General features: G+C 33.8%; 1 protein-coding gene across 2 annotated transcripts; it reads right to left on the bottom strand.

Annotated features, from left to right (window-relative positions):
• Positions 1-877: 877 nt before the first annotated feature.
• Positions 878-24183, bottom strand: HAF01 (HAC13 protein (HAC13)). Of its 2 annotated transcripts, none has more exons than XM_020352082.3 (21): positions 23676-24183; positions 23184-23290; positions 20906-20968; positions 20699-20744; positions 19255-19503; positions 17774-17892; positions 14542-14698; positions 13185-14301; positions 11155-11357; positions 10775-11012; positions 8461-8797; positions 7987-8196; positions 7056-7148; positions 6352-6555; positions 5642-5848; positions 4512-4998; positions 4144-4328; positions 3871-3993; positions 3057-3119; positions 1712-2764; positions 878-1500 (listed from the first exon to the last, which is right to left on the bottom strand). In XM_020352082.3, the coding sequence occupies exons 1-21, from the start codon at positions 23719-23721 to the stop codon at positions 1138-1140; spliced, it is 5670 nt and encodes a 1889-aa protein (XP_020207671.1). In that variant the 5' UTR covers positions 23722-24183; the 3' UTR covers positions 878-1137. The 2 variants fall into 2 exon arrangements, with proteins under 2 accessions (XP_020207671.1, XP_020207672.1); XM_020352083.3 differs by having other exon boundaries at positions 3057-3113.
• Between the last annotated feature and the right edge of the window lie 950 nt (positions 24184-25133).

Below are 25133 nucleotides of genomic sequence, written 5' to 3'. Positions count from 1 at the left end.
ACTCACCTCATATTCACGCGGGTATCCATTAAACGGGTATCCATGAATTTCTTAAATATTCATGAATATTTATAAAATTTGTAAGAAATTAAAAAAATTATATTATAAATAATTTTAAGTTTATATTTAATGTTATTGAAATGTTAAAAATAAAAATTCAGTGTTAATTTTGAACTTGTATTTAACGTTAATTTTGTTGAAATAATAATAAAAATGCAAGATAATCAATAACTTAAAATATATCGATCTCACAAGTAAGTTAGAATCTCATCACAAAGCTACAATAATTCAATCTCATAATTCCAAACAAAAATAAACAACTTAAAATATATAAATCTTATTGATCCAATCAAAGCTAAAAAATTAATCAAATTACATCCAACATAATTCTATAACATGCTTAACACATGTTGGTAACCTCATCAACCTCACTTTTGTAAGAAAATAAGATGAGAGTGTAATTTTAGAGTTATGTAGTACAAAGATAATTAAGATATTTAAGAAATATTATTAAACAGGTACCCGCGAGTATGAATATCATCATACCCGCCCCCGCCCCGTTTATAAACAGGTAAAATTTATTCATCCCCATTATTCGTGAGTACCCAATTAGCCTCTATTCATTTATTATCCGTAACGAATTTTACCCGCAAATATCCGCGAGTACGGGTATTTTTGTAATCCCTAAGTATAACAAAAGACTAACTTACATACTAAATTAAAATTTAGAGATCAGAGATGTCACAGAAACTTTTAGAAATCTATAGACTACATCTACCATTTTTCAAGGATCAAATGGGATGTTTACTCTACACATTAATTATAAAAAAGCTTAAAATGCACTTGAGTCTTTTCTTCACTAATAATAGTAAACATAGGTCCATAACTGCTGCGATCCTGCTTTTATTGTTTTACTATCTAAAAGAATTCTTTAATGGGCCTCAATCTACATTGTTACACGCTGAAAATTCAATGAGCTACACAGTTGATATATCACCCTTGTTTTCATACACTTGCAACCAACCCTATTTGGATATCGTTAAAAAAATTACAGGAGGCATTTTGGTATCTTTTTAAACAAGAATTTACACTACATTTGAAAAATCATTTAGCTCTACCTAACTTCCAGATCATGGTTTAGAAATCTTTAATCTCAATGCCAGCTTCTGCTGCAGTGAGGTTATCTTCATTCTCAAGCAACAAATAATCACAATAATCCAAAAGCATATCTGCAAGGGGAGGGATTCCCGGATTTCGTCCATCGTTATATTTATGTGCATTATAAGTAATCTGCCAGACATCGTGCCTGAAATCTTCTCGGCTCTTGTACTCCATATTCCGTACTCTCTCCCTGATTCTGGAAAGATCCATGGGCCTCTCTATTATGTCCAGGTAGTCAGGAGCCTCCTTCTTCGACACCGGTTTCAAGAAAAGATACGACAGATCACTCCTATCTTTAAGGGCTTCCACAATGCTCTCCAAGATATTTGCCAAACCAACCTTCATAGGAAAATATATTGGTACTTTTATGCCATAAATGACTAACTAGTTATTGCTAATTTGCTTCTACATGTATGAAGATGAAGTACATGAAGCTAGTGGTGGAGTTTAGAGTAGAATGCCCAGTTGTAATTCTTATGGATAAAAAACTAAAAGTGCATGGAGGTAAAACAAGCACTAAATAAAGAAAATAACATGCAAAGAAATGTACCTCTCCCCCTCCCCCTCTTCGGCGTTTTGTTGGCGGCATGTAATCTGCACTAATCTTTCCCAACTCAGCAACAGATCTCCTTTTTCCACTCCGGTCCCTTTCTGGCATTCTCTTATCATATCTTCTTGGTCTGGGGTCATCTAGATACTCATCTCTTAAATCAAGCTTTTTCTTCTTCTTTTTCTTCTTAGCTTTTTGCCGTTCTTCCTCCTCTCTCTCTCTTCTAATATCTTCTTCAAATCTTTTAATCTCATCTAACCTTTCTTGCTCTTTGAGCATCCTGATTTCTTCTTTGTGATGCCTCCTTGCTCTGTCTTCTTCTCGAAGTCTTGCATCATTTCTCCGTTTCTCTTGCTCTTCCCACCATCTTCTGTCCCCTTTAGTGTTCCATTTTGCAAAACCTTCAGTTCCATACATAGTCTCCTGTTTTTTATGTTTCTCGAAATTTGACAATTCAACAATTCTTTTAGTTTTTCTGTGTTGATGTCCTGTGTTTGCCCCAGGACTGTCCAGTTCCAGATCAATAACCTCCTTAGTACGTTTTATAATAATCTTTTTGTGACTTTGCTCCCTATCTATTTCTGTTGGTGGGCGTATTTTAATTGGGAACTTATGAGGCTCAACCTGACCTCTACCTGAATCAGAAGGAGGCCGTATAACAATAGCATGTTTATGAGATTCAGCCTGCGTATCATCCTGTTTCGCTTTGTTGGGAATAATTATCTTATTGACCTTAGCAGACTTTGCAGTTTCTGAGTCAGAAGTCACTGGCTTGTCAGAACTCTGCAGGGTTTCTATTGCAGGTCTATCAGAAGATTTTTCCGTGGAACTACATTTGAATTTCAGTGGAATTTTTGTTGAATTGTCAACAGGAGCAATTTTTGTTGCACTTTTTGACAGTGTCTTTTTGGAGGGGGCTTTAAGCTGGGATTGACTAGATGGATCCACAAAGCTGGATTTTCCAGATGATTTTTCTATATCAGTAGATTCAAGTTGAGTATCTAGATCTTCACCATATTTTGGACAGTTCTTGTTCGTTCGCATGTGCCCAAGCTGGTTCATCAACAAAATAATTACAATACTAAATATCAAAGCATGGAGTACAAAACTTTCACAGAACTAAAGATAAATTAAATTAATTGCTATATTTTCTTAATTATTAAGGTAGAAAATTTAGAATTCTTTTGTTTTCTTGATCATGCTTTGTGTAACTTCACATCTGTGTTTCAGTAATGATTTTAAATATTTAAAAAAAATTGTCATCAAAAGCATCAAACCTAATGCAACACGTGTCATAAACTAATTTTAATGGCTAAATGGGCTGTAAACAATTCAAGATACGCACCTGACCACATGCCCCACAAACAAAAGTTTCCCTTGATGGTTTTTTCTCCTTAAACACCTGGTTCTCCAGACATAAATAAAAGATAATTTCAGGAGGCAGAGTAAAATTTAAAAACATTACTTCAATCTTCCTGAAAGAATGCAAACACAAAATTCACACACAAACACATACAGAGATTAACAAGCTTTTAGCACATCTGCAAAACACAATAATGTATTGCAATCTGAACAAGCAACAAGAAGACAATTTCCATGTATTTAGTCCAATTTTAGAAATTACTGATAACAGTTATAAACAGTTCCAGACAAGAAGGATGGTCATAATTTATTCATCATGAAATGAAAAGAAATGCAATTACTATGATATACACTTTGAATATGACTGCAATGGACTCAAATTCCCTTTATCAGTTGCCTAAGGTTGTCAAAATCAATATCTTGGGTAACATTTGGAAGCAGAGGCTTGCCAAGTAAAACCATAATTGACATTTAATTAAACTCCAATTGAAAATACATGCAGCAGTTACAGACATAAATTAAAAATACAATACAAAATATAAAAGAGATAAAAAGAATTTTATAACACAAAACTAAAAGACAAAGCAAAATAAAAAACCACAAAAAACAGTCAAAACTTTAATATGACCATGAATGCACTTGTCACTCTCATTACCAACAGTCATACTGTTATAAAAATAAAAAATTAAAAAAATCACTGTCATATGCTATTGCATTTTATATAGGCTCGACCATTAAAAGGGTTTTTCTACGAGGAAAAAAGATAGTCATGAAATAGATTAAATTTGATCACTTACCTTGATTCCTTCTCCCATATTCAATTTGATTTTTTTATTGGGTAGACTAATAGGTGTAATATCATTCCTTTTGGCTTTATTGACCTTCAGTGATTTGCTTTTTTTAGCAGGAAAGTTTTCCTCCTGACAAAAACATGTAATAAAATAATTAGTCCTCGTTTATAGGTAAAAAATTCTTTACACATTTATGATCAGGTCTTCACGTAAATTGTTAAGTGTTTTAAACAAGATGTAAATGATAGAACAACGTGAATAAACTAATAACCATCTTACCTCCCTAAGATCTGTGATTGCATCCTCTTTCAAGTGATTAGTTCCATCTAATTGGAAACTATTTGTTATTTGCTTAACTTGTTCAGAATTGTCAAAGGCAAATTTTGATTGCATCTTTGGTACCAATCTTGCTTCTTCCACCATACCTTTAGCTTTCTTCTTTTTCTTCCTGTCAGCTTCATCATCTAGATAAATTATTGAGAAAAAAAGGTCAAATATAATTCGTATCTTTGAGTTCAATTTCAAATAGGCCTAATTAACAACTTATAGTCATTGCATTAGGACAGCCCTAAAAAGATCAGTGTCCCCACGTTCAGCTCTAATAAAGATATGGAAATAGTACTGAAAGGATCAATGAGATATCATACCATCCATAAGCAACCTGCATAATTCAGCTGCCTCAGCTGCTTCATCTTCTATTTCCTCCTCTGCCTGAGCCAAAGTTGGGCGTCTTCTCATTTTAAGACCCTTAACACCATCTCCCTTATCACGTTTTAAGTCATTGGTACCCTCTTCTCCTTCTTCACACTCCTCAGCATCAAGTAAATTTTCCAGATCTCCAGCAAAAGAATCCAGATCACTATTCCCTTCTGAGTCGCTTTCATTTTCATCACCATTTGCAGCTGACAAACTCTGAACTTGTCGATCCCAAATCTCCTGGCATTTCTCTCTGGTCTGCTGCTGTAACTGAAGAAAGGACATTCGCTGGCCACGAGCATATTTGCTGATAGTTGTCGGATCAACCTTAACTCCAGATGCAGCTTGCTCACTTGAAAGTTTACGTATCATAGCAATGCGATGCCACCTAGTTTGTTTTGCAATGACTTCCTCTGGAACATTGAACTTCAGAAGAACCTGGATAAGAACATACTTGAGATTAAAAACAGGAATCATAGGAATTAAATATGCAATGCTATTCCATCATTATACTTGCAGTCAGGAGTCAACTAGACACTAAGAAGATAAACTAGCCAAGTGGAGTTGTGGAAAATTAATTTGCAACTTAGCAACTACGTATAAATGTGAGAGATTACAAAACAAAGTAGTATTAGGAATAAAATCTGGACAAAATGAAAAAAATATAATGAAAATAGAAATAGAAACAGAAAATACCAATGGGCAAAATAATCATATTTTTCATAACCAAATTCAGTTTTAAAATGTAGCTGAGTTTAGTGAAAAAGGTAAGGGAATTAAAGGCAACCAAATAGGCATCTGTGAAATACCTGTGAATTCATATAATATTCAAGCACACCATCTATTGATATAGATATTAATTACAGGTCAAAACATTTTGTTGCACTAATTTCATTTCTAAAGTACAACATGTAAATCAGTTCATTACGAGATTCTCCACTAATATCAGCTTTATTTGTAACACAATTGAGTACAATATGCAAGGAAAATTTTCACCTGCCACAAAGAAAAGCTTTTTTAAACAAGCTCTATGGAATACATAAGTACATAGTTCAGTGCATGTCATCAAAATACCACTCACCTCTCGTGCAGCCTCCATGCTTAATCTACGTAAATCAGCATCGGTACCAGTAACAGTAGAACCTCCGCGGTTAGCAGCTGCTTTCTTCTTCACCATTGCACTAGACACTGGTGCCTTAGGTGGTGCCCGGGCATAGCTAAAACCCATGCCACGACCAGATGGATCACCAACACCAGTAATTTCCATTCTTTCAATATTTTCCTTACCCTGTGAACAAAATATTCCACCAGACAAGGTGGAAATTCTCATGATTAATTTAGTCAACTACTAGAACAAAAAATAACAAACATAATCATAGCAGTTACAGTGTAACAAAGTTTCCTTAATTAAAAAGAGAATACCATTCATAATAATCCCTATAAAACTAGTTAAAAACAAAAATAATAGCACATTTTCAAGCTTAAAATTCTTGTATAAAATTAGAAACAAATAGTGCAAATGTGTGAAGGACCGATACAAGTCAGTAAATCATTCAGGGAGAAATTATATGTACAACAAACAAGAATAAATACAATGAGATTATTTTACAGTAGTAGGTACATCCTTCATCCTTGACTGTATCTTTGTTTTTTTTTTTTAAATTTCTCCTTCCTATTTTAACTTCTACCCTCAAAATAATCAAATGGACATATATTAACAAATTTTCAACACATAACCAGGACAGATGCCAATGCCAAAAAGACGCAAAATCTGATTTTAACATAGATCACCTGGCTTGTACAAGCAACAAAATTGCTACTCAAGTTCCAAGGAGTAATCTGCAGTTCCCTTTCAATGTGTGATGCAGCAGCCAATGCTATTGCTTCATCAGGAAGCCGACTCATTGCAGATGAAATATTAGTAGGGTGTGTTTCAGTTATTCCCAAATGTTTTAGACGGTAGAGGCCAGCTTGCATGCTTTCAAAGGCACAAACCTAAAACAATTTAAAACAAATACAAGACAACTAAGGAATCATTTTAACTTAAGAAATAACAGATACATCTTGTAACAAAGAAACAATAAACATAAAGTATCCAAAATTCTGGATGAAGATTGACAGGCAGTTAAATCACTTCCAAAACTCACAAACACAACCCAAGCTAAGCAGCATGTAGATTATATAATAAAATAAAATATGATACTCAAGCACATTGAGTGTCCAATAAAATATATTATTGTAATAGGCAGTGCTGCCTATCATATTGTTTTTAAAAAACCTCACTTTTTCAACAGCCCAAAAGCATAGCATCAGGTATGCACCAAAAAGAACTCTTCAAATCATGCAGTTAGGGAGTTACGTTTTAGAACGCAAGTTCCAAATCTCCATAGATGTTTTGAAGATGATTTTTCTCTTTTACTCTTAATAGTGCATTTCAACAGAAAGAGATGTTTTAGTTTATCAATGAAAAAATTGAATGTCATGATATAACTCACAAGCTCTGGTGTAACCATTTTTCTCAATTCGTCCTCTGACCACATGCGAAAATTTCGCTTTTTAACCAAAATTGACTGTCCATTTGTTCCCCTCTGCAGTAACAAAGATTAAATGAAACATTCAGGTATACAGAAAACATCTACACATAAAATATAAAACATATAACAGAAATTTTCATTTTACTCTTTTTTGAAAATATAAGAGCACATTTGGTTTGAAAAAGCGTTTTCTATTTTCATAAATAATTACAAAATATCACCTTGTTTTTACTTTATTTCTTGTTTTCAAAAATCTACAAAGAAAACACTAAAAACAATAATTTTGTCATTTTTACTGTTTCTTGTGCAAATCTTGGAAGAAAAAAAAAACAGTGAAAACAATGTCAAATTTCTGTAATTATTTGTGAAAACAAGAGATGAAAACAAAATACATTTTTATAAACAAACAAGCCCTAGACCAACATGTAGTTGGTCTGAATGGAACTGGCATGGATCTCCTAAGCTAGATCTCATGTTTGAGTTTTGTAAATAAAAAAAAACTAGTTAAAAAGAGATCTCATTAAAAATGATCAATCAAATTTTCTGACAAAGATTAGTCATTTACGTTCGCACCTATAACATGGTTAACAAAAAAAAAGCCCTAACATTGTGTTTGGTAAAGCCCAAGGTCAGAGGCCCATCTTTTTAAAAAAGTGAAATTTCCCACAATTACCCTCAATTTAGAGGGGAAGTTTTACACCATGGGACCCACATTAAAATACTTAAACTTCCCTCCTCTTCCCTCATACCAAACATCTAATTTTCTAAATTCCTTCCACTTCTTCACACTTCCCTTTCCTTCCACTTCCCTCATTCCAAACATACCCTAAGGAATTCTATTAGCATCCATTTCTAATACGCTTGGGTAACTAGATTTGTGACCCTCTCATACCTGTAAATTGGCATATTCCTTGATTTTCTTCCGGAATGACGCTTCCGATTGGTAAGGAAAGTGTGAGAGAAATTCATCAACACGGATATAAGGAGGCAAGTGCCGCTTCTCTGCTGCTTGGAATTCACGGCACATGTGTACCAATAACCTGTTCATCATGTAAGTCTGGAGATTTTTACTTCCAGGAGATAATACTTCCATGAGAGGCTCCTGCAATGTGTAATTTAAAAACAATTACCACACATTACAATTATAAATTGTATTTTTTTCCTGGCATTGTCAAATTTTCGGAGCCATAGCTTTGGTAGGAAAATTGCAGCATCAAACAAGGAAAAGTTAATCAAGAGATAGATGACACATTATCCATTAAGATTTTACCAAACAATAACTCGGAGACTTGAAACAATTAACTTTCCAAACCTGCTGTCCAAAAAAATTCACACTACAAAAAGCACTTAACAAGAATTTACAAACCTGCTGTCCAACAACATTAATTTTATCAATCCGCCTTAATGATAACTTTCCCTTTGATGAACGAACCAGCAGGTAGTCCGTTAACGGAACTTTATGAGAAAATACAGGTGCTCTATACATATTTGTCTCTAGTGACGACTGACTGCAGCCAGGTTTTAAATCTCCAAGGAAAGGAGATTTATCAGCAGGATCCAGAGAAATAATGTGCCCCAAGCTAATATCTGTGTTGCGTAATAAGGAGCCAGACTGGTCATCTGGTGAGCATTTTTGATAATATGTACAAAGTCTTGCACCCATTCCAACATTACTCAAAAGTAAAGGCCTTTCTTCACAATACCTACAAAAAGAACATATTCAATGCACTTCCCAGAACCCCAGTAGAGTATTCACAGTCCTCATTTATTTAGCAAAGAACAAAGGAAAAACAAAAAAAAAAACTAGAGTATCAACATTGCAGACAAGAAATTAACAAAATATTAAAATAAAGGTAGTGCAGTGCTGAAACAACATTGCTCTTGGATTATTAGATCTGGAATCATGAGAACATGCAAACCTCACAAATTGTTATCCTATTAAAAAAAATCTTGGGACTTTTTGTACAAAGGATTTGCTTGTTACTAATATAATCTAACCCACATTCTTCTTGCAATATATTCCGTGCACAAAAAGTATAAATTGTAATGTTTGCAATAATTTTTGTTTTAACATGAGGATTAACTATTACAAGTTATGTTAGGAAGCCAGAAACAGAATGAGAATAGACTGCTTTTATTATTAAAAACTGAATATTCAAGGGTTTTCCCTTTCTACAACTGAACCACTGCCCAAATCACAAAATGCTGACAAAATTTAATGAATACTTAAACCTTTCTTTCCCCTATTTATATCTAACTAACCACATTTAATTTCCCTTTATCTTATATCTAACTCCTAACATGGTACCATCTCAGTCGACCTAAATTTCATCAAAGCTGAAAAATAAACACATGGAATTACATATTACAACAAGCAGGATAACAAGTTGGAGGGCTGTTTGGTAAAAAACATGTACTTCCAAAATTTAGTACCAACGTTAACAGTCCAAAACTTCAAAAGAAATTCCAAAGTTCCACAAGGCAATCAAGCAATTGTCACAAGGATGAGAGTCGATGATGATAAAAAAAAGAAAAGAAAAAAAAAAAAAAAGATGAGAGTAGGTGCTTGCTTCAAGACAAGAGGGAAGCCTATCATAACATGGAAACAGATAAATCACCAGACAAAAAGACATGCAATAAGCATCAGTAATATGTGCAGGAAAACAAGAACTGAGTAGGGTCTATTATCAGGCCTTGAAGAGTTTTTATGGCTAACTGCTTTTGGAGGTTATAAGATAGGAAGGTTGTTATTGCTTATTAATCAAAAGAGAAAAACACTGCAGCGCTATATCTCTGAAAACAGTAACATGTCATTCTCAATCTTCAAAATGAAACTTTGAATCACAGCAAGTGAATAATAAATATAATAATGTACTATTCTCCTCCTCCTCCAAGCCTTCTACATTTCCCCCAACCCCTCACTCTCAACACATGAGGGAAGGGGAAGAGGGAGAGATTTGGAATAACCCAACAGATATCAAAAACAGAAAGGAAAGAACCCATAAATGGCACTTGACCATGAATGTAAGAAAAGCAATATCTCAGTCACTCTTTTCCCTTTTCTACATATGTTGATGGACTGTATTTATAATAATATGGCTTCACTTATGTAATATATTCTCTGCTCAAGATTGCTTTGAAGGAGTTATAGAGTATACCAAGATATTTAATATCTTTATTGGATTATTATCCTCCCCATAGTTGTGCCTCTCTTTTTTCTCAAATAAAGTTCATTTATCTAAGTTAAGATTCTTATTAACAAAAATTATACAAAGAAAATAGCTTGTTCTCAGTGTATAAGGTGGGGAACAAAAAACTGATCAGACATTATGCAAATTCATATCACCTAGAAGGAAAATAATGAGATAGACCCCATAAGAATAATTTGAAGGCAAATTTTTGTAACTTGCATGCAAGAGAACATAAAGAAAGAAATAGCTTGTAGCAAACCACAAACAAGAAACCTAGTACATGAAATATGAAATATGCATGCTTGCAATACGTTAGAATATAATATATCAAATGCATTATAATACATCTCTGTTATTTTTATTTCGGAGTTTCATAAAATATTTATTCCCTCCAAATCTAAAACTATATAATTTCAACACAAAATAGGAAAATAACGTTGCCCCAATGGAAAGCATGTAATGGCAAAATAAAACTTTCAAGTTACTTACTCCATCAGAAAAACATGTCCATCTTTTACAGACAGATCAGACTTTTTCTTAAATGCCCCAGGAGGACGCAAGGACTTGTTCTCACCAGGAACCCGTTGTGCTTTTGGCCACAAATGTATCTTTGTACGAACAAGATGTAACAAGGAGTTTGGCTGAACATTTTGTGCAACAAGTGGTTTGTGATCTTCAAGCTCCCTCCCTAAATAAAATATTTTCACTGTTTCTGATGCCTTAAAATCTACCAAAAAAATAAACCTCCAGTCAGCCATATACAGAAGAGAAGAAATTACACCAAAGATTAGAATAAACTTACAGCTAAATTATGATTTTAATTCCATAACAGAAATAAGAAAAATATATAGAATAAAAAATTTCACAACCTAGCTTTTTGGAAGCTTTTGCTTTAACAGAAGAGAGAGTTTCTTCAGCATCAACGTGCAGTTTACTCCCCTTGCCACCCAAACTCTTTATAATAATTTTCATGGGTCCTTGCGTAGGCAGTTTCCTTTGTTCCTTGACAGCCATCTCAATGTCATGAGGATACCATAATGCTTTTGGCCGGTGAAAGTTTGCAATATCTTTACTGAAAAAAGAGTTAATAAGATTATAAAGACAGAAAATCGACAATGCACATGAAAACAATAGATATTAAAATGCCAAATAAAAATAAAGAACTGGCATGGCTCATTCATACACAATCAACAAAGGATTTGCAAGAACTTCATAAAGAGCATAAAAATCCCAGGTTTGTTATAGGCAATTCACAGATCAACAAATGGACTAGTCTTTTGATGACTGATTACGAGCACACCAGGAATGTGCCATATTATATAAACAATGAAGACCTTCATTACAGTTCACACAGGTGACCACATCTCGGGTAACCTTGGTATGTTTCATAAATATATAGTGTATCTTAGTCTTGGATAATATGTTAAGTATGGAAAATTCTACAATGTACCCTATTAAGCTTGGTGCATCCATGCACCCTTATCATTTTAACCATTTAACTCTATTCTTTGTATTTTACTTCATATTTCATTTTCTCAGTTAACCCCAATTTTTGCATTTATTGAGACTCCAGCATGGAACAACCCAGTTCAAGTAGTGGTATTTGGCATTTGCCACAAGCTTGAGCACAGAGCATTGGTAACCTCCTGACAACAGTGGCTCAGGGTCATTGTCACGTGCAGGCCAGAGGCTTTGAGCATTAGACCGCGTTTGCCATTATGATGGCAGAGGACTTGGAAGGCAGTCAGTTCATTCTGGAGCAGAAATGGAGTTTGAAGTGAGGATGTGAGGGCTAGGCTTGTGAGAAAAATGTCAAGAGGAGGAGTGATGAACTATTAACAACTTGAGAACTGTTGCACAGAATTTGCTATGTCTAGTAAGTATCAAAGAAGTCGGCGATGTGTCAGGATGACATGTAATGTTTGTGTGCCTTTCCTGATGCATTCACTATGAGCTAGGTTCAAAACTTCAAATGCAATGAGTCATTCTCTAACAGCAGCATTGGTGCCAAGGTCTTTTTCTTGTTTAGTAAGATCCATTCTGAAGCACAGATGAAGTCATAAATCATAATTCATAAAGAGTCTCTTAGTCTTCAAGGATCAATCATTTTATGTTGTCCACAAGTTTTTGCTAGCAGAGATCATCAGAAGTTCAGCAATGACATTCTACTTTTGCTACCATAGAGGTTTTGACTGTGGATGAGGAGTTATGATGATGGACAGAAAATAAGATTTATGGAGTACAATGAAAAAAGCATTAATGATTGAAATGAGAAAAAAGAGATTTAAAGGATTAAAATGATAAGGGTGCTCCAATGCACCTTATTTTGGGTAGACCATATTAGACCAGTAAAGGATTTAGTTGGATGAATTTTTCAGTGAAAAAGCACTGAACTGTGAACTTGTTTTTATATTGAGCTTATACAAAGAGATCCATTTAATTGGTACATATTATGAACAAATCATAAACAATGAACCTAGGAAAAGATAATGAATCTAGTAATCTGTCCACTAATCATGTATTCTGTCTCTATACTAAATATTTTATTAAAATATTGTGGTACCAGAAAAGTTCACCAACGCCAAGACATACAAATAAATACAATTTTTATGAAAGAACCTGGTTCATGAAAAACTCTGGACTCAAATCATATTCTTAAAGAATAGTGCATAAAAGACAAGAAAAATAGAAAACCTACCACATTTGGAGATAGAGTGCTGTAACCATATTGGTTATCAAGTAACCAAAGAAACAACAAACAAGCTTGCATGTAAGAATTTTCCAGAATTTAATTTCTAAAAACATAATATTCTAACTAAGCAATAATGTTTCAAAACAGGTAAGACATGCTACAAACCAAAAATGATACCCCCTCCCCTCCAAATAAATAAATTCTTACTTGCTCAACTTCAATTTCATTGTCTGCAGCTTCAGTGCAGGTTGTGAGTGAAAAACTTTGACACCATGAGCGGAGCGTTTTTTGGAGTTGGATTTAAGTTGCTGAGAAGTTTTACGGTTTGAATAATGTTTGTCATTAGCAACGTATCGCCATCCATATTGACTTCCATGTCCCAGTAGCTCAGAAGAGTCCCCACTGCTTGATTTCAAAGAACGGGTTAAAATCATAGCCCCAGCATGAAGGCGAAGATGTGTACCATCCTTGCTATCTAAAACTTCAAAGTGCATTTGATCATCCTGAAGATCAAAAATAAGCTTTGGTTTCACCATCGGTTGATCAAGCTCCTCCCATATTATCTTGTCTAACCAGGAACCCTCCATCATGTCTCTGTTTTGTGACATAACCTTGGTAAAACGCTTTACTTGACCACTTTGATTATGCTCAGATATCTCCGCCTCTCTGGCATCTGCAAGACTAGAATTATCCACTTCAGATCTGGATTCTAGCCTTAAAAGTTGCGGGTGAAATAGATTTCTGGATATTAAATTGGTCTCAGATCCAGAAGAATCCCTTGAGCCAAAGGGCTCTAATGAGACAGGAGAGCTGCACATGAAAACATTATGATCTTTATCCTCTGGTATCTTCTGAGGCACCATCTGAATAGTCTGGATCCCACTTTCTATTTCCATTTCACTGCCACCAGAAGCTCCCAACTCAGGTCCAGAAATTTCACAGCTTTCAACATTATTATTACTTGGAACAGGAGAATTGCCCCAAAGGATTTCATCTTCCCAGTCTTGCTGATCAAGAGGATAAAAGTCAGCCCACATGAAAGGATGATCTTTCAAGTAACGCTCTTCTTCAAAATCCTCTTTCATTGGTTCAGCACTAAGACACGAGTCCTTTGGTTGTTGATCATCTTTCATGGCCACTGAGGCATCCGCATGAAGAAATCCAAATTTTGGAAACTCCAAGTCAACATCATTGCTTTCTGACATGTCATTATGAACTACACAAACCTGTTTAGTGAGTGAGAGATTCTGGGAGAAGCTCTTGAGGAATTCCTCTTCATCCTCTTCTACTATATCATCAGTTAAATCCAAAGGCTTGTATCTATCTGAAAACATGAGGGGAGGAAAAAAGCCAATAAGGACAGAGGCCACACTGACAAACACCTCAGAAGATAGCATTCATTTGCCATTAAAATCTCACCATTGACAGTTCTAAATTTCATTCGCATACAGTATAATTTGTGCAACAAGTATTTGAGTTATCCAATCATACCTCTCCAAGAAGATTTAACAGATTCTGACACATGAAAACAAAATTCAGGTAAACAATCCCAATCTCCAAGTACCTCTAGGAATAGAATGTCGATGTTCTCTCTTTTCTCCCTTCCTGAGAGGTTCATGAATGCCAAAGATTTCAGAGAAGCGTAAAATTGCCAAACCATCTTCCACATATAAAATAGGCAATGGCATAGCCGTTGACCTTTTCTGAACTTCAGGCCCTTCCTGATTGTTTCATCAAGAAAGAAGACATTAACATGTCAATAGTAAGTCAACCAAGATAATTTTATAACCTAGTCAATAAAAACTACAAACAATGTTAGAGAAAAATATTAGTGCTTGCCTAACTAGTTGGACTGGGCTTATAGTAGTGTAGTACACCCATAATAAACATGTACTAAACCTATAACTAATAGTATAAACACACACAGATGGAGCCAAGCTAACCATCAAGTTAGTGCATTACATCATACAGAAATCCTTTCTCTTTCATACTCTCCCACCCCACTTTAGCTTTTTACAATCAATTCAGCACCAAACTGAAACAGCATCCTAATAGTGAAGAGTTATGTGCAATTATGCATATTGTCAAGTAGCAACTGTCCAAAACCTTTAATTTTTTGCCACAAGTTTGTATTTCTAGCTTGCGCCACATCACCACTACAACAACCAAGTTTTTTCCCAATAGACAGGATCATATACAAGGATCAAACAGCACCATAATGTCCCCAAGAGCATTTTATATTTGAATTTAGTGTTTGTTTGGATTATATTATTTGGTGTTCAAAACAACTTAATAAACTTAACCCTTGTTTGGGGGGAGGTGCATGGGGCAGCTATGTTTCTCAAAAATGAATCAAAAGGGCCTAAATTATGAAGAATGAGGATCAGAAGGTGACATTGGCAAGGATTGAACTCCTTAGCATGGTAATCAAAATCGAGAGTTAACTTGTAAAATCGTACAAGTTTACTATCACAGGCATCTCAACCGAGTCAAAATGCATGCAGAATCGTTTCTGCACAGGCTCAGTTAAAATTGAGCAAGCACAAGCAAACTCGCGTAAAAATGCAAGTTTATAGCCAATTGCTCGATTTTCAGCTGTTGGCCAATTTTTTGGTCCAAAACAATACTCCTCTGGTTTGCTTTGGCACACACTTAACAATTGAGAATCTTTAGGGATTACTCTGTTCCTTGTTAGACTTTTTCACTCCAAGCCATCCATTTGCACTTTGCTCTGTTGAGGACAAATGTCATCAACACTGGTTCATGTCGTCAAGCATGGTCTTGGAGCACCCATTCAAGGCAGACCTGCTGGAGGTCTCTGGTTGTTGAAGACGACCTATTCTTGGGGATCGGATCTGGTCATGTCCTTCCAAGTCCACCATTCACTTGGAAGATCATGGTCTCTAACTAAAGACCCATTTACACTGAAGAAGCCATTTGAGTTTAATTTTTTACTATTGTCTTCTACGGATTAACAGATATAAGTTATAATATTGTCTGAATTGCGATTTTATTTTTATTTGGTTGTGTTTGGTTCTATAATATTAATATATTAGTATTTTAAATGTTCTTATTTTAAGGACATTTTTATATGAACATTTTTAAATTTATATATGATCAAACAATTATTTTATTATTATTGTGATTTCTTATTTTTTTCTTTATTATTGAGTTGAAATGTTGAACTATTATATTATTAGAAGTATTATGTTTCGTACATATATGTTACTTATAAGATTTTTAATATTATTTGTAAATTAACTAATCTCTTACGAGTTTACAAGTCAAGTTTATTGAAGCTCCACAAGTTTACGTAAACTCTCGAATTTGACAATCTTAACCCTAACACATGGTCACGGCTCAAGACACGACTATAAACAGACAGCGTTACCATTCACATCAATGTAGTTTGAGTACTATTTATACTATCATAGGCAGCTTTAGTTCAAAAATTACTTATGAGTTACGACTTATATTTTCTTTTTGGACAAATTTCTCTTAGATTCCCAATGTAGTTCGAGTACTATTTATACTAACATAGGCAGCTTTAGTTCAAAAATTACTTATGAGTCACAACTTCTATTTTCTTTTTGGACAATTTCGCTTAGATGCCCAAAGAGTAGCCTGATTTTAATGATCTCCTACTTTTAATAAGGGTTCCATCTTGTATAAAGGAATTTAAAAGATGAATAGGATGAATCAGCTTTCTTGATAACAGAAAACATTCTTCTATTTACCCTGCTGCTTATTAATCAGAAGATCAGCTCTCTTTTAGTTTTAGCAAGTGCACATAATATCAACTAAGCCATCCATCAATTTTTTTTTTATCTCAATTGCTGCATTAATTTATATTCTCATTTGCAAGTCTACAAGTAATCTAACACAATTCGAATTTTGAGTTTGGACATGACTAAACCCCAAAAGCTAGCTCAAGAGATGAGAATTATCCCTCACTTGAATACACTATTTTTGCTGAATTTCTAGTCGATGTGGAATCTCCAACCTACCTTATTACACTAAAGACTGAATATCTTGAGCATGAAATCCACTAGACTAAACATTTGTAGGTAGTCTGACAACAGCCTAATAACATGTGCCCAATAGACCCAACAACAATTGTTAGGATATGTTTTGATATCATCTTAGAATTTTTAAGTTTGTGTCTAACTCAACTTCAAAAGCTAGTTTAAGAGGTGAGAACTGTCTCTCACTTGCATACACTATTTTCTTCATATTCGTAGTTGATGTGAGATATGTAACAAACACTTAAGTAGTCACTATACAACTTGAAGGTCATATATGGTTGCAGAGTCAAATCAGCATATATATTCATTTAATTAACAGAAAAGTAAAGAACTTAAATATCAATCATGAGAATTGTTAGAAGATATGAAGAATATCCATTGATATTCAGATTGCATCTTAGAATATCTTAACTCTCCACCTTGGGCGGTCCTGTTAATAAAAAAAAAATATATATATATATATATCTTAACTCTTAGAATTAGTTTGCATACTTCCTAATTATTCATGATTTATTTCCTCATTTAGCTACTGGGACTTCAGATTATGTTATGATTCAGTATAAGAATAAGTAATGGTTGGTGCTTTATGTTCTGTACCGTATTATAACACGTAATATGAAATCAAGTCAAATATCAATCTCAGTGTATTCAGTCTCTTTTTTATATCTTCCCTCCCTTTATATCTAAAAGGCTAAAACCCTATAATTTCAACAAGAATAAACATCAGAAGCCAAAAAGAAATATTTAAGAGGCAGCAAAAATGAAACAGACCTCCTCAAGTTTTTGTTCATCAGCATCCAATTCTTCGGTCTGCAGTGAGTCAACATGTAATTCATGTTCAAGAGAACTCTCATCCTTAGATGCATCCACAAAACTCTCTTCCTGCTCCCCTGAAAGAACAAAGCCAGCATATGTGAACTGCAAGATTCCAATATTGAATGCGGTTCATCTACCATTTATTAAGGAAAACCAAGCTTTCTTAATTTTCTTTCCAAAGATTTTCAAGCTTCAACCCTCGCACAATGAATAGTTGTTGAATTAGTTACACTATTTGATAAGGCATTAAAGCTTTAGCTCAAACACAGCTATCATTGTTAAGACTCAACATTGACTAGTGGACTAAGTATATGGTGAAAGTGTCTTTATAAAGACTTGGGAATCCCATTGAACTAGCTTTTGGGATGGTTTGGCCAAGTCCATTCTCAAAGTCCCTCACAAGAACAGTCAAGCAAACTTCATGCTCCGGATGTTTGGTCTGGGGCATGAAAGGGGTGTTGTTAAGATCCCACGTCAGCTAGGTAAAAGTACTCCTTATAAGGTTTTGACAATCCTCTCCCCTTGAGCTAGTTGTCGGGTTGAGCTAGGAAGGCTCATTCAAATCTCAATTCTAATAACTATATCCAAATTCAAGAAGATTATTCAAGTTTGAAACTCAAGCTCAAATTTCGCTCAATTTAATATTAAATCAACATATAATTAAATTGAGCTAAATTAAATTTATTCCATTCATTGACAATTTACAGTATAACCTAACTACTAATTCTCAGTCAATCTGCTTACAAGTCAATTCAAGCTTGAACCAGTTAAGAATGAAGCCTATATACAATAGTTAGATTCAAATAGTACCATTCATAAGTGGGATTTTATATTTTTATGTATTTCAAACATGGTGCAAATCAATTTCCCAAAGGATAGGTATTCTTTCCCTTTGTCAGTTAAATTAAAAAATATGAAATTAGCTCACAATAGAACCTGTGCCTACTTGAACTCATGCACATTCAATTTCTAAATAGTATGTGTCCAACAGAATGCAAATATATCACTCACTAGTTCAGGTTGGCATATAAGTCATAAAGGAGCTGGTAAAGCATACTGAATGTGATTAAACAATCACATGGCAAAAAACAAAATGCCTAATAGACAATCTATGAATCAAATAACATCTACACATCCAAACCGGTTCTCTGCAAAAGCGAAAGAGAACTATCTCTAAGGTGCAAAAAAGAAGAGCCACAAAAAGTTTTGAAAGATAAAAAAATCAAAGTGCTCTCATGCATTGTCAACAATACATCTGTCTCCAGTCAATATCTGAGCAAGGCTGCAACTAAAATGCAAGAGCTAGATTACAGAACCCAACTTTCTTGCACTTTTATGAGAAACAAAACCAACATAAATACATAACATGCATAAAGTACACAAAACAAAGTACAACAGCAGTAACAATGCAGTGCAATTCATGTATAAAATATTACCAGCTAAAGAGATGTTATCAACTTTAGTATCATCATTCACAAAGTCTTGCTCCTTTTCAGATTCTTCATCATAATTTTCATCATCAAAGACGGAACTTTTGGACTCCAAAAGAACAGAGGCTTCACCAGCAAAAAATTCCTTTTTTGGCAATAAATAGTCCTCTTCATTGGCAGCTTCTGTCTCAGGACCATCATACTCTTCATCAATATCTTCATAATCAATAGCATCTTCAGCTTTTTCATCACAGCCTAAGATTAAAAGAATTGCAGTTAGTAAACTATTTTACAGAAGAGGGGAAAAAGAAGTTGGATTATTTTACTCTTTTAACCAAAGCTTCATTCACCAAATTCAAACTATATTACAGACAAGACAACAAATGCCTCTGTTGTGCATTAGCTTTATCAAATGAAATTCCCAAGGAAGAAGAAATGTTAGAGCAGAAGGATCAGGAATCCTCCCGTCAGAAAATAATAATAACAAATTAACTGAATATCAGCCTGAAATACTCTCAAATCCCTGTGAATCTGTCAAAGTAACTAGTTAAATAAATTAAGAGATCCAAATCAAAACCGAACCCTAGCATATGACATGACTAGGTCTTTCTATGAGAGAAACAAACATTGGCATAATGACCTATGCAGGGAATATTGTGGGGCCCCATGTAGGAATTTTACGGATGACACACAAGATGACCTAGTCATATGAGAACCTTGTAAGAAAGGATCCAAATCCAGACACCAAAAAAATTGTGAAACTATCCTAACCTAAATAAAATTCACTAGCAGAAGCCACTCACTGTAATTTTCCTGCATTTTGCTTTAAAATGCACCAAAACCCGTAAAAAGAGCTCAGCTGCATAAAACCTTAACATCCTTATACTGGTCAGATCCCAAAAAGGGTTCAATAAAGTCTTTCATAAATCAATTCATTTCGGCTAAAATGCAATTCACCTAAGGAAATTCATTTTGGTGCAAACAGAAGCCAAGGAGCACCTAGCACCTACCCATATTTTAGGATCCAACCAATAGCCATGTGACACTATTTGACATTAATGAATGACTATTATCCACACATGTTCATCAATCCGAGTGATAAGCCATCGCTGAAACTTCATATCAGCTTGTTTTCTCAATCTACTTCTATTGACTTGTGCCACCAGCCTTACTAACCCCTAGCATCAGGCATAACTACTGATGTTTTAATTTTACAAAAACAACTTTTTGATAAAATAGTTTACAGAATGGAGAGTCACACCAAGAAGGGTCAACTCTAATCATATCATGGAGGATATATAAAATATGCAAAAACTTCTTCTTTGACGAGGAAAGAATTCCAGTCGAAATAAAACACAGACGAAGTGCTCTCAGTTGATGAGGGAAAAAAATGATACCAACAGAATATCAAAAACTGCATGATATAGTTTTTCCTGGCAGACAACTTCACCTTGTTCAACAACGTCAGGTGGCGTTTGTGGTGATTTTCCTGACAACTGCAAACAACAAATTACCATCATCATCATCAAAATAAAAAAGTGGAAGAAATGAAATATAGAGGAAAAATTCATAATTAAACACTTCTTAACCATGTCAATAGAGAGCATTTTGAATTCCAAACTCGAAAATACAGCAAGATAATGATAGATTTACTTACATCTATATCTGTCAGAGATGGACCCAGCTTATCAGCTAATGCAGAAAGATGCTCCTTTGCATCCTAAAAAGGAAATATGCTTATTTAGCACCAGATTTACGGTTTTTCACCAAAGCACATAAACATAATTAAACCAAGAAGCATAACAACAATATAGAATATGCAATTGCTCATCTTACTCTTCAAATTGCACAATAAACTCAGCTGTAAATTTCAAAGCTTAAAACACAATGATCAATTTTATCTGTTAAGCGACAACTTGATGTAAACATTGTAGTGTCATGACTATTCGTAAAATTGATTTTGAAGTGAAATAATTTATGTTTGAATGTTTTAACCTTGAAAGCAAGTTTGATACGAAATTTATAGTAAATTTTTCAACCTAACACAGAATCTAGTTTTATTACTTCTAGTCAAACTGAGGTTTGAAGGCAAAATTGATTCTATCCAATACCAAAACATTTGCCTTTTCCCTAAAATCATGTTTGACAAAAGGCAAAATCAACTCTGAAACTTTCCACTGTGAAACCAAATACACATGTAGCAAATAATCAACCTATCTTTGCAGTTTGCACACTTAATACTAATTTTTTCCAAAATTGAATTGCAAATAATTTTCTTAATTTAGACTTTAGACTGGAGTTGTTCACGGATACGGGTAGCCATGTACCCAACCCAACCCAAACAATATGGATCGGGTATTTTTAGTGTTCGGGTAACATTTGACCCAACCAAATTAAACTCAATGTTCTTTGGGTTATATATTGGATTTCAGTGTTGAAACTTGAAAACCCAACCCAGTAAATAAATTTACACACACACACACATAGATAGATATATATATATATATGTGTGTGTGTGTGTGTGTGTGTGTGTGTGTGTGTGTGAGTGTGTTATAAAAAAATGGTTACTTGAAAGATAAAAAAATACACATGACACCACATTGTGTACATACATACTCACAGGAGAGCTGGGAGGGCTGCCATTTGGGATTCACAGTTCAGTAATTTATCTCACTTCAATCTCTTTCCTATCTATGTTATTTACCCTTCTTCCTTTCTTGCCCAATTTCCCTAACCTAACCCTAGATGCATATAATGTAATGCAAATCACTATTTCAAGAAACTTATTGATTTGATTGTCTTTTATTATATAATATATTTGTAATTTTATTTTATTTTTAAGCCGAGACCTTATAATATATTAATTAAAATGTGAAGGTTTGCATTTCATCTTGAATTATGAGGGCTGCTAATAGATGGACACATTCAAAATGACAACCCAAATTTGTATATGACATCAAGAATGTGATATGTTCAAAAAATATTGGTTGATTCTACTAGTAAGTCAATGTCCATTGAGTTTCAATTTAATCACAATTTTCATAAACACATTGCATATGCTCTGCAAAAATCTCAAAACATAACATTGACATTTGCACTCGGTCTTATATTATAGGTTTGAACACCTTTAAACTAAGGCTTCAATGTCAACACAATTGCATAATTATCTCACACCAGAAATGGATTGTATATTCTTGAATTAGGTTGAGTCTATAATTTTTGTGTTGAGTTCTCATACAAGAACAAAATTATAGTGATGGCACTACTAGATCCATATATGTATGAGTATAACAGAGGATGGCCATGATAATGGCAAAAAGAAACTTTGAAAAGGGTAGTGTTTGATGCCATTGGTAAAGACTATTATAACGATTGATAAAAAAATGTTATTAGCTTTAATTTTTCATACCCAATAACCCAACCCATCCTATTGTTTGTTGGGTTGGTTCAGGTTAGGCTTGATAATAAAAACTATGCAGACCCAATCCAATCCATTTTAATCAATCAGGTAACGGGTTGGATGAAACCAACCTAAACCTACCCATGAACACCCCTACTTTAGATTTCCACACTGAACACAGGCTTCCAAAATGCCTACATCTTTTGTACTTTGAGAAGTTGCAATCCAACTTCCAGTTAAAGCATATCCCCCACAAAGTTTGTATCTCAAACACAGTGGTTTTGAACCTTCTAATAACCCTCTACTTGCCAATTATAAAACTAGAAAGGCTTAGGAATTTCAGGAACTTTGAACTGCATAACTATCTAAGATGTACTTAGGGGATGAAGGAAGATAACAGTAACACTGTAAAAGACAGTCAAAAAAATAAACAAAACCAATCTAAACATGATATATCCATGCGTCGGCTCATCCTGATTTTCCAAATGTTTTGACCACCAAATGAAACGTAACATCAAAGGCTGCATAAAATTACCTCATCAAGATAATCAACATCCAGATCACCGGAATTATCTACATTTCCAAACATGAACCCAAGAAAACGATTACCCTTGCCAGACTCCTCATATTCTTCTTCATCATCTATCAATTCAAATTTATCAAACATGGTGTTAACAAACTGTACCAGACAAGAAACCAAATTAACACCAGAACACCCCGAAACTCTAACATGAACTTTTTAGCTTACAGATTTCAGCATATAGACACTAAACCATTCAACCGTACTCCGAATTCTAAGCCAAATATTAAAGAGAGGAGGGCTTAAATATAACAGTAAGCAGCCAGTACAAGCAAAGGTTCTGTGCCTACAACTACAAAACAACTAGACTATAGGTCCAATTATGCATCCCGTTGACCCTGTTATACCAATTTCCTTTTCCTTTTCTTTTCTTTTTTTTTTCTTTCTTTTCCCTGTTCTTACCACTTCTCAGGCTGCTATTACCCAATTTTCTTTGAACAAACTCACCTTCGTCCCTCCCATCTTGCGAGGGGCTATCCGAATCGTAACCCATGCTGTCTGAACAGAGCTATGTCGCAATTAAGCACGGAAATCAATAACTCATCGAAGCACAGCAGCTACGGCGCACAATTCGAGCAAAAATCAATTCCAATTACTGTCCTCTTCTCGTTGAGCCTTGTGCACCGGTGGCTCTTCCACCGGATCAAAGACCTCGAAAACCCTATTTAAACTTCACTAACGCCGTTTCACTATGCAAATTTCCTCGGAGTTCGCAAAAGAAAATGAAGTTCGCAAATTAGGTTTCCTCCGTCGCCGCCGACGAGATTCAATTCGGTGAAAAGCAGTGGCTGGACCTATTCGTGAACGGAGGAGAGTTTCCGGCGAATCGGAGATTCGAGAATTGAGTTACAGCTTATTGTCGCAGCACGGTGTTATTATTTATTTGAAAGTGCGATCGTTCATTGGGGGAGGGGCACGGTATCGTATGGTGTGGGCCAAACACTGTTATAAAATCTGCCTCCGATGGTGGGTATTTATAGAGCAACTCGTATCTAATAATCCAAATAAATAAATAACACCAACTATGTTAATATTACAGTAATAATAAAATAGTCTCGAACATGTAACAGAGAAGAAATAATATTTTTAAAAATGAAAATAAATATATAGTAATAAATTATTATAGTATTAAAATAATGAAAATTAAAAATTAATTAGAGACGTAAGGTTTTTAAAATTTCCAAGAAAAATATTTAAAAATATATAAATTAAAATATTTCAACTTTATTATTTAATGTATGAAAAACAAAATTTCAGAAATTAAATTCAAATTAAGATTGAACTATTCTTCAAAATTAAATTATCTAAAAAAAAAAATTGTTTCTTAATAACAGGAAAACAATATTTTAATAAATATGTAAATTTCAAAAAGACTTTTAAAATAATATTAGAAATGTTGATTAATATTTAATATATATATATATATATATATTGTAATATTTAAACAAATTTAAAGTAAATAAAAGTAACACTAAAAATAAATATAAAAATATTGATTAAATTTTAAAAAAATAATAGTGAATTAATACTACAATTTAAGAAAAATATATTACTAAAATAATATTTTAATAATATATAATCAAAATTCAATATTTTTATATAAAAAGTGTTAAAAATTACATAAAGTAAAAAAAAAAATTGTTCTTCTAAAAAAATATTATTTTACAAATAAAATAATAAAAAAAATATATGAAATAAATTTTTAAAAAATAAAAATAAAAGATATTTATATTCATGCATAGTGTGAAATCTAATTTTCTCATAAGTTGAATAATTTATTATGCACTTATCATTAATTCATGTTATATATTCTTTAAAGTGTATGGCATAATTGTGATTCTTATATATTTAAAAAGGAGAAAAAAGATAGCAGACATAGGTTAGGATAAGTGATTAAGTTTTTCC

Source organism: Cajanus cajan, chromosome 11, assembly GCF_000230855.2.
Source record: "Cajanus cajan strain Asha chromosome 11, NIPB_CcT2T_4, whole genome shotgun sequence".
Lineage (NCBI taxonomy): Eukaryota > Viridiplantae > Streptophyta > Magnoliopsida > Fabales > Fabaceae > Cajanus > Cajanus cajan.
Note: the sequence above shows the minus strand (reverse complement) of the source record. Positions and strands in the feature narration are given on the sequence as shown.